Source organism: Macaca thibetana, chromosome 5 (assembly GCF_024542745.1).
Source record: "Macaca thibetana thibetana isolate TM-01 chromosome 5, ASM2454274v1, whole genome shotgun sequence".
NCBI lineage: Eukaryota > Metazoa > Chordata > Mammalia > Primates > Cercopithecidae > Macaca > Macaca thibetana.
Window position 1 is genome coordinate 23,899,188 of NC_065582.1, and position 15,264 is coordinate 23,914,451.

Consider the following 15,264-nt stretch of genomic DNA (forward strand, 5'->3'; position numbering starts at 1 on the left):
CAAATACCAAAGCACACTCTTTTTAAATAGTATGTGTTATTATTTTAGGTGAATTCCTTAGGCTTTCTCTTATATACTTCCTATTTTAAATAAAGGTTTATATCTGATAATGGTATTTTGATTATATAGAATAATATCCTTATTATTATAAAGTGCATGCTAGGCTACCTAATAATATTAAAGTGTGTTTTCTGCAGTTGACTTCAAATTTGTTTTAAATACACTTATGCATGTATGCCCACACACATACACATACACACACATTCTGTGAAAATAATAAACTATTAAAAACTGCTGAATCTAGGAAGAATACCACTATTCTACAATCTAAGAGGTAGAAATATTTCGATATATTTAAAACTAGTCATAGTAAAAAGTTGGAAAAAAAGTAAATTGGGCAAAGTAAAAAGTCACAGTAAAAAGTCTTAACTCCATAATATATATGTGTATTCGACACCAGAAAGGAATACATATTGTATTTCCACAGGATAGAAGAAAATAAAAATACTAAAAAGGTAGAATGCAATGAAATCAAAAGCATGACATGAAATAAATACTTTAGCTATTCATATAATTACAGAAAGAAATTTTAACTTTCTAACCTTGCAATTTTTTCCAAAATAATACACAGATTAAAATTTTACCAAGATACCATAAAGAATTTTGAAATTGTAATTTTAAAAATTGTTAAATGAGAACTGAAATAATCCTTTACATATATCAAGTTTCTTACTGGCATAATTCAAACATGTTTAAATCAACTAAAATTAAAATTGCCTTCTGGGGTTTTCACAAAAATGATATAGATATATAAATTTTCCAAATATTATTCCTACATAATTTCAAATATATTTCCCATATAATTTCTCTAAGAATATTAGAGAAATTTTACATTTTGCAACTCAGTATCCAAATGAGAGGCAGCTTAATATAATATGCAAGACGATGAAATCAAGCTTTTTTCAGAATTGAATTCTGGTTCTGACATGGCCACTTCCTGATGTGACAATTAGAAAGCTGTATAGCCTTCTAAATCTCAATCTGCTAATTTCTAAAATCATAGTAATATTAGTAACTACCCTAAGGGGGTTGTTATGAAGATTCAGAGAATTAATATCTGCAAAGCACTTAAACCAGACCTAGTATGTAGCAAATATTACAATGTGTTTGGTAAAAAAAAAAAAAAAAAAAAAAAAAAAAAAAAAAAAAAAAAAATTAATAAGATGAAAACTATGAATAAAACCTGCATTTCTAAATATGTATATTTGTTTATAGGAAGTCAAAGTTGATCCACAGGAGATTAAAAATGATCCAAAAATATTTATATAATTTCAAGAGTATATTTTCTCCAAAATAAAGACAAATTTTCTGAAACAATCAACCATACCTGTGGTATGTCCAAGGTTTCCAAAGGGATTCTGCGTAAGGTCAATTGTCCTATCTATTTGAAAGATACTTAAGTCTTCATCATCTAAGGCAATATCGCCCCAAAATACAGCTACAAAAAGAAAAGTTGAATTAAAATGTAAAATATTTCCATGAAATCAATACAAACAAAGCTAATTAGAAAAACATTGTTAAAATATGGGAACATGGTCTGGATAGAGACATCTTTCAGAAAGTAATCATAACTGAATGCATTGGACCTGTTACAGGACAAATATTAGGCACCTATAAAGGGCATAACTCCATTTTTTTTACATAGTTGTTTATAGAGGGGGGGAAATAGTTTCCTTGAATAAGAAGCTTACTGATTTATGGGAATTCTAAAGAAAAAGTAGGCAATCATGAGCTAATTCGCAAATATGTGAAAATCGGATAAGAATGTCTGCATCTTCTGTGGATTCTTATGACCAGCAGCATGACAGGATAAAGGAAAGGCAGTAACAATTAAACCATGTGATATTTTATAAACTAAGATAATTTTATAATGCAAGGTGCAATCAAGACAAAAGAATATATATAGTGCTATCGTACCAATTCATTCACCACATTTCATACAACTTATAATACACTTTAAAGATGGCATTGCCTCTGAGTCTCTGTAAAATGGATACATAACTACCAAAAGTAATGCTCAAGTCAACATTTATTTAGGCAACAACTAGATGCCAGATTTTTTTATCCTCAATGACAAATATAACATGGTCCATATTTTCAAGAGCCACCAAGTCATTACCCTAAAACCTGAAAACACTCTGATTCTTTTTTTTTTTTTTTTTTTTTTTTTTTGAGTTAGGGTCTCTCTGTTACCCAGGCTGGAGTGCAGTGGTATGATCGCGGCTCACTGTAGCCTCAACCTCAACCTCCCAGACTCTAGTAGTCCTCCTACCTCAGCTTCCCAAGTAGCTGCAACTACAAAGACACTCCACCACGCTGGGCTAATTTTTGTAATGCCTGTTAATTTTTGTTTTGTTTTTGTTTTTGTTTTTGTTTGTACAGAAAGGGTTTTTCCATGCTGCCCAGGTTGACAAAGAACTCCTGGTCTCAAGCAATACTCCTGCCTCACCCTCCCAAAATGCTGGGATTATAAGAGTGAGCAACTGCCCCTAGTCTGACTCTATGTTTTATACCTAGTGTTTCATGCTACTTAAAAAGCAAAGCTCAATAAACCATTGTGAAACCATGGGAGAGTTCACTGATAACTAGTATGTGAATTTCTCTTTTAAAGTTGGTCTTATACATTAGTGTAACAATAAAATAGTCTCCCTGTTTATTTGAATACAAGCTAGACCAACTAGTCCCTTAGTACTGCCAGAGTCAAAGCACAGTAACTTTAGGAAGCACAAAAAACTTGAGAAATAGTATATTAATCATGAGAAAGTAGAACATTGAAAAATGCTTGGAAATACAGGGATATTTCTTTTTCACAGTTTTACCACTTTTCTTTATTTTTAAAACTTTCTTCAGATTTTCTTCTGTGAAACCAAAAGGAAAAGAAAGAAAATACGTTAAAATTGTAGAAAGTAACAAAATCCATGCTTTTCAAATTACTGTCTTTTATTGGATTTAAATCTTAATATTTATGAAGTTTACCACTACAGAGAATAAGTTATTTATGAAGTTTAAATTAGCTTATTTATGAAGCTTAAACTTCAGTCCTAAAAGCTGTGCAATGTTTTAGGCTTTGATCAAAGGTATATTATATAAAATTATTCATCCAGTGCAAAACTGACATGAGATAAGAAGGAAGGGGTTAGATTTATGTATGAATCTAGAAAGAAAGAAAATAGAAATTAGTAAAATGTAGGTTATCACTTCAACATATGGAAAAATCTTTACTATAATTAGATTTATCTCTTAAACCCCTCACTGGCCCTATTTCCAATGGAAAGGCAGTCTAAAGAAGCAAAGAAATGCTAACTTTCGTTTACTATCATAGCAGCAAAGCCACAAAGAGCGTACAGAATAGTTTATAACACTGGCTAAGAGGGTGGTTTTGATGCATGAAATTGAATCAGGATTCTAATCAGCTTCATGCAGATGCAGCAGTAAACACTAATGCTCCAGCATCCCTAAAGCCAGACCCCCCAAGAAACTTACCCAAGTTAAATATTTTACCAATTATAATATAACGCTTGTTGGTTTTCATAAAAATACATTTTACACTTTTTAAGATTGTAAGGTAAATCCAAGTCGACTACTTATTTGAAACTTCCATCAGGTGTGTTTACAATGCAAATAGCTGTGGGCATCCACTGGCAGGGACTCTCAGCCTCTCTCTTCCTTTCTTAGTGCTGGTGATGTGGTGACCACTAGACACTGAAGCAGTGCTTCACTAACTTTAATTTGCATAAGAATCATAGCGAATCTGGCCAAAATGCAGACTCTGATTTGGTAGGTCTGGAGAGGAGCCTCAGATTCTACATTTTTAACAAGCTCCCAATCACTACAAATGATGATCATTGTCATCATCTTAATTAGTATTAATTTTTTCTGCAAGAATAAATTCCCACTCTTCTTTGAGTCAGATGGTTGACCTGAAAACTGAGGCACTCAACTAAGCAAAATGTACTTTGTCAATACTGCATTTCAAATAAAAGCAGTACACATAAAATAACATCCAAATGTGTTTTAGATTTTATTTTCTTGTAATGGCTTTTTATATGCAGTAGGATTCATGTCTTGGTGGATTTTATCAAACACAGATCAACAGTCCAAGGATAAATCACATCACAGAAGCAAAAACATTACTTCTGGGGAGAAGAAAGGGTACCAGGCTAGATGATACTTAAAAGGAGAAAAAAACAGTTCTGGAGGACATAAGCTCACTTATTTATAGGTATTTTTTCTAATGTTTACTTATGCATTGGTATAGTAAGTTGGACCATGACAATTTATACTCATATGTATTAGAATACATTATAATCTAATATATATTTGATACTTAGGTGCAAAAATACATATGAAATTCTCGAGTCCACTGTGGAATTTTGTTCTCATTTTTATGTGGTATTTTCTATTTATTTTACCTCAGAAAACAAAGTTGGAGAGAAACAGTCTTAAAAGTATGAATTATTGTTCATTTGGCCCATTTAATACATGATTTGAGGTTAGTGAGATCAGAACAAAAAAATGGGAAAATGGTTATTGAGACAATACTAGGAAAATGCTCAAGTGCAATTAGAATATTTACTATCTGTTTGGAATTCTGCTTGGATTCTTATGGTCAAATAGGGGCTTGGAGCTAACCAATAGGCCAAAATTAAATGTCAGAGAGAACAATTTTTAAGCTACATGGAAAACCGCAGGGTTTATTTTTCTCCTAAAGGTTATTTGCCATCAACACACAACAAACATTAAAAAAAAAAAAATCGGAGACTAAAACAGAAAGACTGCTTTTATTATAGTATGCAGAATAAGTGCATTTTATAAAATAACGTATGACGAGAATAAGCAACTCAAAATTGTGATTCCCTAGGCCTTAACTTTAAAAAATGCCACTTCCACCCATGTCCCCAGTTCCTCAGTGAGCTCTAACTCTTCAGTCTGAAGCTGATGCCGTCAGCTTTAAGGAGGCTTTAAGTTTGTGATTTCTAAAAACTATATGCAAAAGAATGTACGAATTTATAAACACAAACACCATCTATTTTTCTGGGAAAAGTCCACAGTAGATTGTCAAAAGGGGTCACACAAAGTAAAGAATCACTACTTTTGCCAAGGGTGAAGTCTTTCTATCCAGTCAGGAGAAAATACTTGTAAACTAAATACCCTCAAGAAAATGAATACATTTATTTGAATTAACACTAAGATATCTGATAGCTGGTTACCAGTCGAGAGCACACTGACAAGAAAATTGCGTCTCCGTAGGCCTTCCCACAAAAATCTTCCCAGAAACCTGCTCTTCCCATTTGCCCTAATTAAGTGTCTCTACTTTCATGTCCTGACTATGCTTCTGCCAATAATATGGCAACACACAAGATTTCATAACTGTTTTCAATCGGCTTCCTCAATCCAATTTTGAAAATACTGACAACAGGAAGTATGTATTGCTCACCTTAAAATCCTTAATGCCATAGGACCAGAAATAAATAGGTCTTCAATATACACATTTTGAGGCACAAAATTGTGAATGAGAATATACCATGAATTGGAGTATAAGTTGTGTATAACAAGAGTCCATATAAGAGTTTATGAGGCTGCATGTGTTACCTATTTGACAAATTTACCTTAAGAACCAAAATATTAGATATTAAACTATTCCAAGAATAAACATTTCCAAGCTCCTCAATCTCCAGTGGATTAGTGTTATAAACATTTTTAAAGCAATTAAAAGACAGCTGCCTTTCTTTTTTTATTTTAGTAGCATATATTATTAAATGTAATTACGGGAATTGTGTCCCCTTTACTCCAGACACCACACTTACATGCCCAGGAAATACATGATTGAGCTAGAAGATTCATTTTCTTGAGATTTATGGGATTGGAAGAGATAGCTCAAAGATTCAACAATAGCCAAGAGCATTTGTTCATTACACTTTTTCTATATACAGTTTAAGCTTTCTGCTTTTATTGATATTGGATTTGGGAGGAAAGATGATGTCATGTGAAGGTCTGAGAAGGCTGCTCTGACTGTTCTTGCTCACAATGAAGGCATAATGAAAATTTTCTCAGACAAAGGCAACAGTGAAGTCTCAAAAGTCAACTATTTTTACATAATTGACAGCCACTGAGCAAATTCCCAAGGCAAAGTAAGACCTGGCAAAAGTTCTAAGACATACATTTTAACTAATCTTATACCAGTTAAAAGAGAAAATAATTTTCTGGTGGCATTTCATGTGCATAGAATAAATTACCCCCAACATGACACACAAAGTTATTATAAATCCAAATTTGAGAAACAATTATCAAAAATTTTAAAATCTCTTGATATAATAGAAAAATAAATACAAAAATATTTTATATGGAATCAGAAATATTCTTCAGAAAAAAGACATGTTTTAAGGTAGTATGTGTCTTTCCTAAATTTCTAATAGAAAAGAAAGTATTTGCAGTCCAATTATTTTAGTGTTTGTTCACACAAAGGCATCCCATGCAATGTTTTATTTAAAACATTATCATATTTTTTTCAAAATCTACTTTTCCACTTTTACCATACACTACCACATAAAATCAACCAAATCATCTAATCTACAATTAAAAAGTGTGCTTGCAGTAAAGTACTAATGAGTTAATTAAAATTGTTTACTCATCCTTTCCTTGCACACTGGATTGGAAGGTGCATCTAGGTAACCTGATTTTTACCTGGCCATTTGAAAACAATATGTCTTTTCCCAGTGTAGAATTTTTGAAGGATGGTAGGAGTACAATATAAGAAAACTAGACTTTTGATAATTGACTCTCGGAAGAAACAAATAAATAAAGAAACTGTCCAAACATACTTCAAATTTAGAAGTTCCTTCAAAGAGCATAGAACTGCTCCTCGAGTTAAACACAGTCTTCTTCAACAGACACATGAAAAAACGCTCATCATCACTCACCATCAGAGAAATGCAAATCAGAACCACAGTGAGATACCATCTCACACCAGTTAGAATGGCAATCATTAAAAAATCAGGAAACAACAGGTGCTGGAGAGGATGTGGAGAAATAGGAACACTTTTACACTGTTGGTGGGACCGTAAACTAGTTCAACCATTGTGGAAAACAGTCTGGCGTTTCCTCAAGGATCTAGAACTAGAAATACCATTTGACCCAGCCATCCCATTACTGGGGATATACCCAAAGGATTATAAATCATGCTGCTATAAAGACACATGCACACGTATGTTTACTGTGGCGCTATTCACAATAGCAAAGACTTGGAATCAACCCAAATGTCCATCAGTGACAGATGGATTAAGAAAATGTGGCACCCTTTGTAGGGACATGGATGCAGCTGGAAACCAAAAACCAAACACCGCATGTTCTCACTCATAGGTGGGAACTGAACAATGAGATCACTTGGACTCAGGAAGGGGAACATCACACACTGGGGCCTATCACGGGGAGGGGGGAGGGATTGCATTGGGAGTTATACCTGATGTAAATGACGAGTTGATGGGTACTGACAAGTTGATGGGTGCAGCACACCAACATGGCACAAGTATACATATGTAACAAACCTGCACATTATGCACATGTACCCTAGAACTTAAAGTATAATAAAAAATAAATAAATAAAATGTGGCACATATACACCATGGAATACTATGCAGCCATAAAAAACATTGGGTTGGTGTCCTTTGTAGGGACATGGATGCAGCTGGAAACCATCATTCTCAGCAAACTATCACAAGAACAGAAAACTAAATACCGCATGTTCTCACTCATAAGTGGGAATTGAACAATGAGATCACTTGGACATAGGAAGGGGAACATCACGCACCGGGTCCTATTGTGGGGAGGGGGGATGGGGGAGGGATAGTATTTGGAGATATGCTTAATGTAAATGATGAGTTAATGGGTGCAGCACACCAACGTGGCACATGTATACATATGTAACAAACCTGCACGTTGTGCACATGTACCCTAGAACTTAAAGTATAATAATAAAAAAATTAATATAAGCATCTTAATGAATTCCAATGAAGAAGCCAAAAAAAAAAAAAAACACACACACAAAAAACTGTCCTCTTCAATTACTTTTTAAATCAGGAAATAGAATATAATCTCAATACACAATCAGATGTGAATCTGAAGTGTAAGAGAAACAAATCTATATACATATACAGATACAGACACATTCTGTTAGCACAAAGACTGTTGTGCCAGAAAATGAAAATATTTGATAATAAAGACATTTTTCATGATATTTATTCGTTTCAAGATGAATCAAAATTGATCAATCCATTCTGAACTTAGACACAAGCAGCATGTTGCCTTTTTCAATCCTTTTCTGTTTTAACATAATTTTACATTGTGGATATGATTAAATGCTAAATTTCCAAATAAACATATCTTTCTATTTAGGTCAGAAAACAAAATTGTTCCCCTAACAAAAGATCCATTGAAATATCATATCAATCTGCATTTATAGCCCACGATGTCTGTGGATAGGATTTCTCAGGACATTTTTAAAATATCATCCATACCACAAATATTCATTCTGAACTCTTTGTCTCAAAAGAGAAAACGTTGACAGAAAAGTGCTTTGATCCAGAAATGTAAAAATAAATATTGGAACTTTTTTGTGTGTATGGCCTAATATTTTCTCTCCTGAGCTTTAAGAAAATAAATTATTGTATTTCACAAGTTTTTTAAAACTTCCATTCTTGCACTGCTCAAATATTAAGTATACAATCAACCACTAGCAAGACTTGGTTTATTTATATTTCCCACGTCATACATTTTGTAAGGACAGGGCAAACATTTGTTTTTTCTTCCTTTATGCCTGTAATTGTTTACATTTGTGGCCAGGGTGGGAGTCAACCCTGATATGTCTTTTTGAATTAAGTGTCCTTATTTTCTAAATATTGACACTAGGTCTTGGAGTAAATCTTGATCTCCTTCTGGAAGTAAGACTGTTCACACAAATTTGCTCTTTTTTATATATATGGTTCTATGGTTTACCCACTGGATGGTCATTTCTTCACACAAACACGAGAATCTTTTTTCTCACTTTTCCCCATTTTTATTTAGTCTATTTTTATGATAGGTTGAGAAAAACTGTACTACAACCTTTCTGGTTATTATTATCTTTGTAAAAGATTTCCCTTTCGGCACAAATCAAAGTCCGGAGTCCTTTCTCTTTGGTTAATACCTCATACTGCACAGCCATAAAACAACATGGCCTCAGCGAAATAATCTCCCCAAAATTTAAAAACTCACCGACCCTCTGAAACTTGACTTAAATATATTGATTTCTATTTCTTCTTTGCATAGTCTTAGAGACGTTAAACAATAGGAAGAATATTTAAAGAGAATTTTACTCTAAAACAAGCATAAAATTGGAGATCTATGAAGCATTCCTCTCCATATTATTTGTAATGTTTTACAGCTTTACTTTAGAAGTTTCATAGTGTCAGTAACACATATTGTTATTAAATGCATGATGCTTAATATTAATAAGGCACCCTCACTGACATTATTCTATTTGAGGCACAGAAAATGCTGATATCAATTAATTCTATTAACTTGCTGATATAATTAACATCTGAAAAAACTTCCCATTCTCTTATTGCCTATTATATTATTTGGTCTCTAGACTTTGCTTAACATAGCAGAGTCTGTTAACTCTGATGACAGGTCATTTCTTAAAGTAAAATTATTCCGAGTCAGAAACATGGTCTATCTAAGAGTTTCCCTTTGAAATCATGCTGATGATCCATCTTAAACACAGCAAAGTCTCATATAGGGAATGAAGATATAGATGATTCTTTTCTTTTCGGGTTTGCAGAAACAGGAATGGTGCCTGCAATGGCAGACAGAGATGATACACTTCATTGAAAAATGAAAGTGATGTGCAAAGAAAACATTTGCTAAAGGAAAATGGAGTTCATCATAATTTGCATACTGGTAGCAATAAAACCACCTAGGGCTATGCCCATGTTCTAGGTGTAATTTCAATGTTGAGTAATCTGCCAGTGTTGTTTCAAAGCTTGGTTAAGATAATAAAGGAAAAGATATTGGAATCCAGATACATATGAATACTAAGTAAATAAAATCTTCATAAATAACTGCAAATCACAGTCCTTAGTATGTCCTTTTAAATTTTACATATTTAGAACTGACATGATAAGTTTCAGCTAGTAGATATAAATTGGAAATTTGGCCCATCCAAACCTCCAATCTCCCTACAGCATTACTGATTAACTAATTTAAAATGCATACTTTTACTCAAAGCTTATCAACTCTGTAAATCTTGGACTCAAGATAGAACTGTATTTTTCCACTTAAATTATTCACAGCAAAAAATTGTTGAAGGCATCCTTTTGTAATCTTTGGAAAACAAACAAAAAATCCACAGGTTTCCATGCATTTTATTTTGCTGGTAACAATATAACATCCAAAACATTGCAGTAATCACTGTCTCTTGGGGAGTGAATGTCAAAATCTATTGACGTATCTGGTTAACTGAAAGAAAACCTCCTTTTCAGTAAAATGAAAAGAATCATGGGGGAAAAAACTCTGTAGAGGATGAAGACAGTTATCATCTGCTGCTGTTATTAACTGAGTTTCAGATAATTATATTGGTTACTCTCTCATGTGCAAAATTTTAGAAATGCAATAGTTTACCAATTGGGCCTAAAATTTTGTAAAGAGCTCATTTATATTAAGTCACTTAAATGAAGCCATGGAGGCTTACAAAACGAACCAATGTCTAAAATGAAGCCCTCCAAAAAGAATAGAATTTAAAAAAAACTGTTTAAAACATTTTATTTTACTCAAACATTGAGACAATTTAATTATCTTTATAATGTATTGAACTTATATTTTGTGTCTGATATTGTGCTAGGCAACAGGAATTCAGAAATAAAGCAATGGCCCTTAGAGATGAATAAGTTAGAACATCACATAGGCTCTCTTAACGACTTAAACTCCATTTTAAATTGACTATTTTGCCTTCTATTTACCATTTTAAAAATTCCAGTAGGCTCAGGTAGTTGACGGCTACTTTGAATATTAAAAATAGACTTATCTGCCAAAATTAATCATCTTCCCGTAGCAACTGCTCACCAGGTGTCTAGTTTTACCAGTTCTGTACACTTGGTGCTAACTACACACGATCCTGAGTTATTTCTGAATGACAGCCTATCACTACAATTGGCTGTGCATTTGAATTACTTTGTTTTCTTAGGCTGTGTCTGCAACAGCCATTAATTTTCTACTTCACAAGAGACCACTAACTTAAATTCAAGAAGAATATGCTGTAGAGAATAGAAGGATGTTTCCAGGGAGATGCAAACTTTTGATGAATTTGCTTGAATTTAAGGTCTGGGTTGAGCCTTGCAGAGTCAGAAACTCGGTCTTGTCCATGTTCCAGAATCCATTACACTTGGAAAGACAGACACCCCTGAGGCAGCGCATATGACATTGCTATCGTGAAAATAAAGTGCCGGCTCATGATAAGAACTGTAAAGCAGATTGGACACTCAGAGTGTCTGCTCAACATATTCTCAATATCAATAAAAACATGTGAAGAAAAACCATGCTCACAAGGGTGCTTGTTAAACATGGAGCCAGAACAAGGAAGATTACTTACATGCTTCCAATGTTTAATGATAACATGGATACAGTTCGGATAGGCACTTTCAACATTTGCCTCTGAAACTGTCTTTTTATCCTGGTTTTCACATCTAACCAAACCTTTCTGATTGTCACATTCATCATCCATGTTAATACAGTCAGTCAACCAGACTGGTTCTCCCTCTCTATTTAGAAATCATGATGTATTTCAACTGTATAGAAAAGCATATTCACCATGCAGTTTTGCAAAAATCTGAACAGCTTGCAAAATTTGCCTCAAATCTTTGTTTATTTATTTATTTATTTGTTCATTTATGTAGAAACAGGGTTTCGCTTTGTCACCCAGGCTTAAGTGCAACAGTGCAATCATAGTTCACTGAAAGCCTGAAATTCCTGGGCTCAAGGAATTCTCCTGCCTCAGCCTCCTGAGTAACTAGGAGTACAGGTGCACACCAACATGCTTGGCAAATTTTTTATTTTGTATCTTTATTATTAGAATAGTTCTAACACTATCTATGTTTTCCTTCTAATTACAATGACCCCATGTTCTCTCAGAGTAACCAGTATCGCAAATACAGTATTTGTCACTCCGGTACATGTTTCTCTTCTTCCAAACTCATATGTATCTGTGGAAAAGTAGAGTACTTCTTTTTGCTTAACAATTTTAAGTTTTATTTAAATATCATTAAACTCTATGTTTTCTTTTTCATCTATATGATTTTGCACAATATTGAAAAGATAATGTTTATTATACATATTTCACTATAGTTTTCCTGAACTTCTAAGTTAGTCTTTTATATGAAAATAACATTTATTTGTATCTTTTTCTATTCATATAAATTTACATAGCATCAAACTTTTCCCTAATACAAACAATGCTCTAGTAAACACCAGGTATTGCAGAAGACTTGTCTAGGAAAAATACGTAGTAGTTAATCAGCGGGTCATAGGATATGCACGTATACACCTTTTTTAGAAATTGCCTAGAATTTGAATACAGAGTAATAATGGCAGCAGCAATAGCCACATAATAATGGAATATTCTCTGATTCTGCTATAGAAACACAAAACAGCAAGAATTTTTAAAAAACCAAAGACCCTTCGACAATATATAGCACAGATCTAGGTTACAAAGTATCACCTCAAACTTTCAAATACAAGTGGATGGGAACAAACTATTTTACAACTATTCCTCTGTGAAAACAGCTACAAGAACCACACAGTATAGGCACATGAGTAAGGAAAAAAAGGATGGCAAGTAGGTTTCTGATGGGCCTGGGGACAGAAAAATGTCAAAATCGCTGACAAGATACTCATTGGAAAGCATAGCGGACCAACCTGAGAACAGCTAAAATTGGGAGAGAGTTTTGCATAATCCAATGTACAACCTAATGCAAAGAAACAAATGAACATATGCACATATTTGGCGACATAGCCACAAAGACAGAAACCATTCAAAGTTCTTTGGAAACAAACAAACAAAAACAAAAAACAGCAACTTAAATATATATCCTTACTGAAATGTATCCTAAAAGCAAAAGAAGTTTAAAAAGTAAACTTTTCAATAATCATATTATTGGTGGTAGGCAGTGATGGTGATATTATTTTGAGATTGCGTATGTGTTATAAGATAAAGTGTAAAAAGCAAAAACTGTTATCTTTAAGAACCCATATGTTTACTATGTTTGAAGAAGGTTGATTCTGAAATCAGGGAGGTTAATTAAAAGCTTTGGACCCCAAAAATGAACTGGAATTATCTATATAAAATTATAATTAATTTCATAACTAAAAATTATATGTACATATATTTCCTCTTTCTCACTAATAAAAAAAGTCTGGAAACAATGAACAACCAACACAGTGGTAATAAAAACCACTGGCACCCAGAAAACTCCCCAACTAAAAAGATCAGAGTTTTTGGAAAAAAATGATTTCAGCATTGAGGCAGAATCTGAGTAAAATAAGCCGTGGCTATTGTAATGCCAGAAAGCAATAAGGCTTCCAAAGATGAAAGTGTTATGTTAAAAGATTTAGGAACAACTGTGTAAACTCCTGCTGTCCAAAATTGGGATAACGAGTATCAATAAAGAGAATAAGTGATTGGACTGAAACACATTATCAAATATGTTTAAACCCATTAGTTCATAGTAACACTAAAAACACAATTAGAGGATGCAAGGAAATCGACTCATCTATTCTGCAAACATGTATATAGAGAAATATATTTTAAACAACACATTGCCTCGTAACTAGTGAGACTGACATTTGTATTTATGCTTTGGGGATCCTTCCTTTTTGGTGAATAACCTATTCCTATCCTTTGGGATGTATTTTCTTTGTAAGATTTGTCTTATGCTTATTGATTATAAGCTTTGCTAGATATTAATTTTCTCTCATTGAAGAAGTTTTTCCCAGTATGGGTGTTGGGTTACACAGGATGTAGTTTATTTAGTGCATTCAACTTAAATAAATGTGTTTAATTTAATGCAATACATTTTATAACCATTTCTCCTTTATATTTTGGGCTTCTAAGTCCCATTTAAGCAACACATCTTTTCCTGAGACCATAAAAGTAGTTTACTATTCTATTAGTCAATTTTCACACTGCTATAAAGAAATGTCCATGACTGGGTAATTGACAAAGGAAAGAGGTTTAATTGACTCACTGATCCACATGGTTGGAGAGGCCTCAGGAAACTTACAATCGTGGTGGGAGAGAAAGCAAGCACATCTTACATGGAGGCAGGCGAGAGAGAGTGTGTGTAGGAGGAACTGTCAAACATTTATAAAATCATCAGATCTCATGAGAACTAACTCACTCTCATAAGAACTCACTCAGTAAACTTTCAGCATGGGGGAAACTGCCCCCCATGATCCAATCACATCCCACCAGGTCCTGCCCTCAACACATGGGGATTCTGGAGATTACAATTCAAGATGAGATTTGGGTGGGGGACACAGAGCCAACCATATCACCTATATTTCTTAAAACTCCTAAAATCTAACTTTTAACATTTATGTCTTTAGTCCGCATTAATCTATTTTTTTCTTTTGTTATAGTTAAAGATTAAATATCTTTTCATTCAGGGATATCCAATCTCTTGACTTCCCAGGGCCACACTGGAAGAATTGCCTTGGGCCATACATAAAATACACTAACTATAGGTGATGAGCTAAAAAGAAAAATGCAAAAAAAAAAAAAAAAAAAAAACCCATAATGTTTTTAAAAAGTATACGATTTTGTGTTGAGTTGCATTCAAAGCCGTCCTGGGCTGCACCAGCCCACAGGCCACAGGTTGGACATGTGTGATCTACATGGATAACTAACTGTCCCAGTTCCATGTAAAGAACCTCTATCCCTTTTTCAAATATTTTAAATACTGTCTCTGTCATATATCTAAGCCTTTTATTCTGTTTCATTGATGTATAGCTTTAATACCCTACTATACTGGTAACAATCACTTTATATGACTCTTTATATCTAATAGAATTATTTCCATAACTATGTTATCAATTTTTCTCAGTTTTTCTTAGCAATATGATTTTCTACACAAATTTTTAGAAGCAGACAGTCAAGCTACAAGAAAACACCATTGA

General features: G+C 33.4%; 1 protein-coding gene across 4 annotated transcripts in view; it reads right to left on the reverse strand.

The window, feature by feature from the left end:
- Window positions 1-15,264, reverse strand: part of TLL1 (tolloid like 1) — a 227,574-nt gene that overhangs the window by 113,695 nt on the left and 98,615 nt on the right. For all 4 annotated transcript variants that reach the window (XM_050791802.1, XM_050791804.1, XM_050791803.1 and 1 more), the window contains one exon: window positions 1,388-1,498. In XM_050791802.1, coding sequence (XP_050647759.1) covers window positions 1,388-1,498 — 111 coding nt within the window. The remainder of the gene's footprint in view (window positions 1-1,387; window positions 1,499-15,264) is intronic.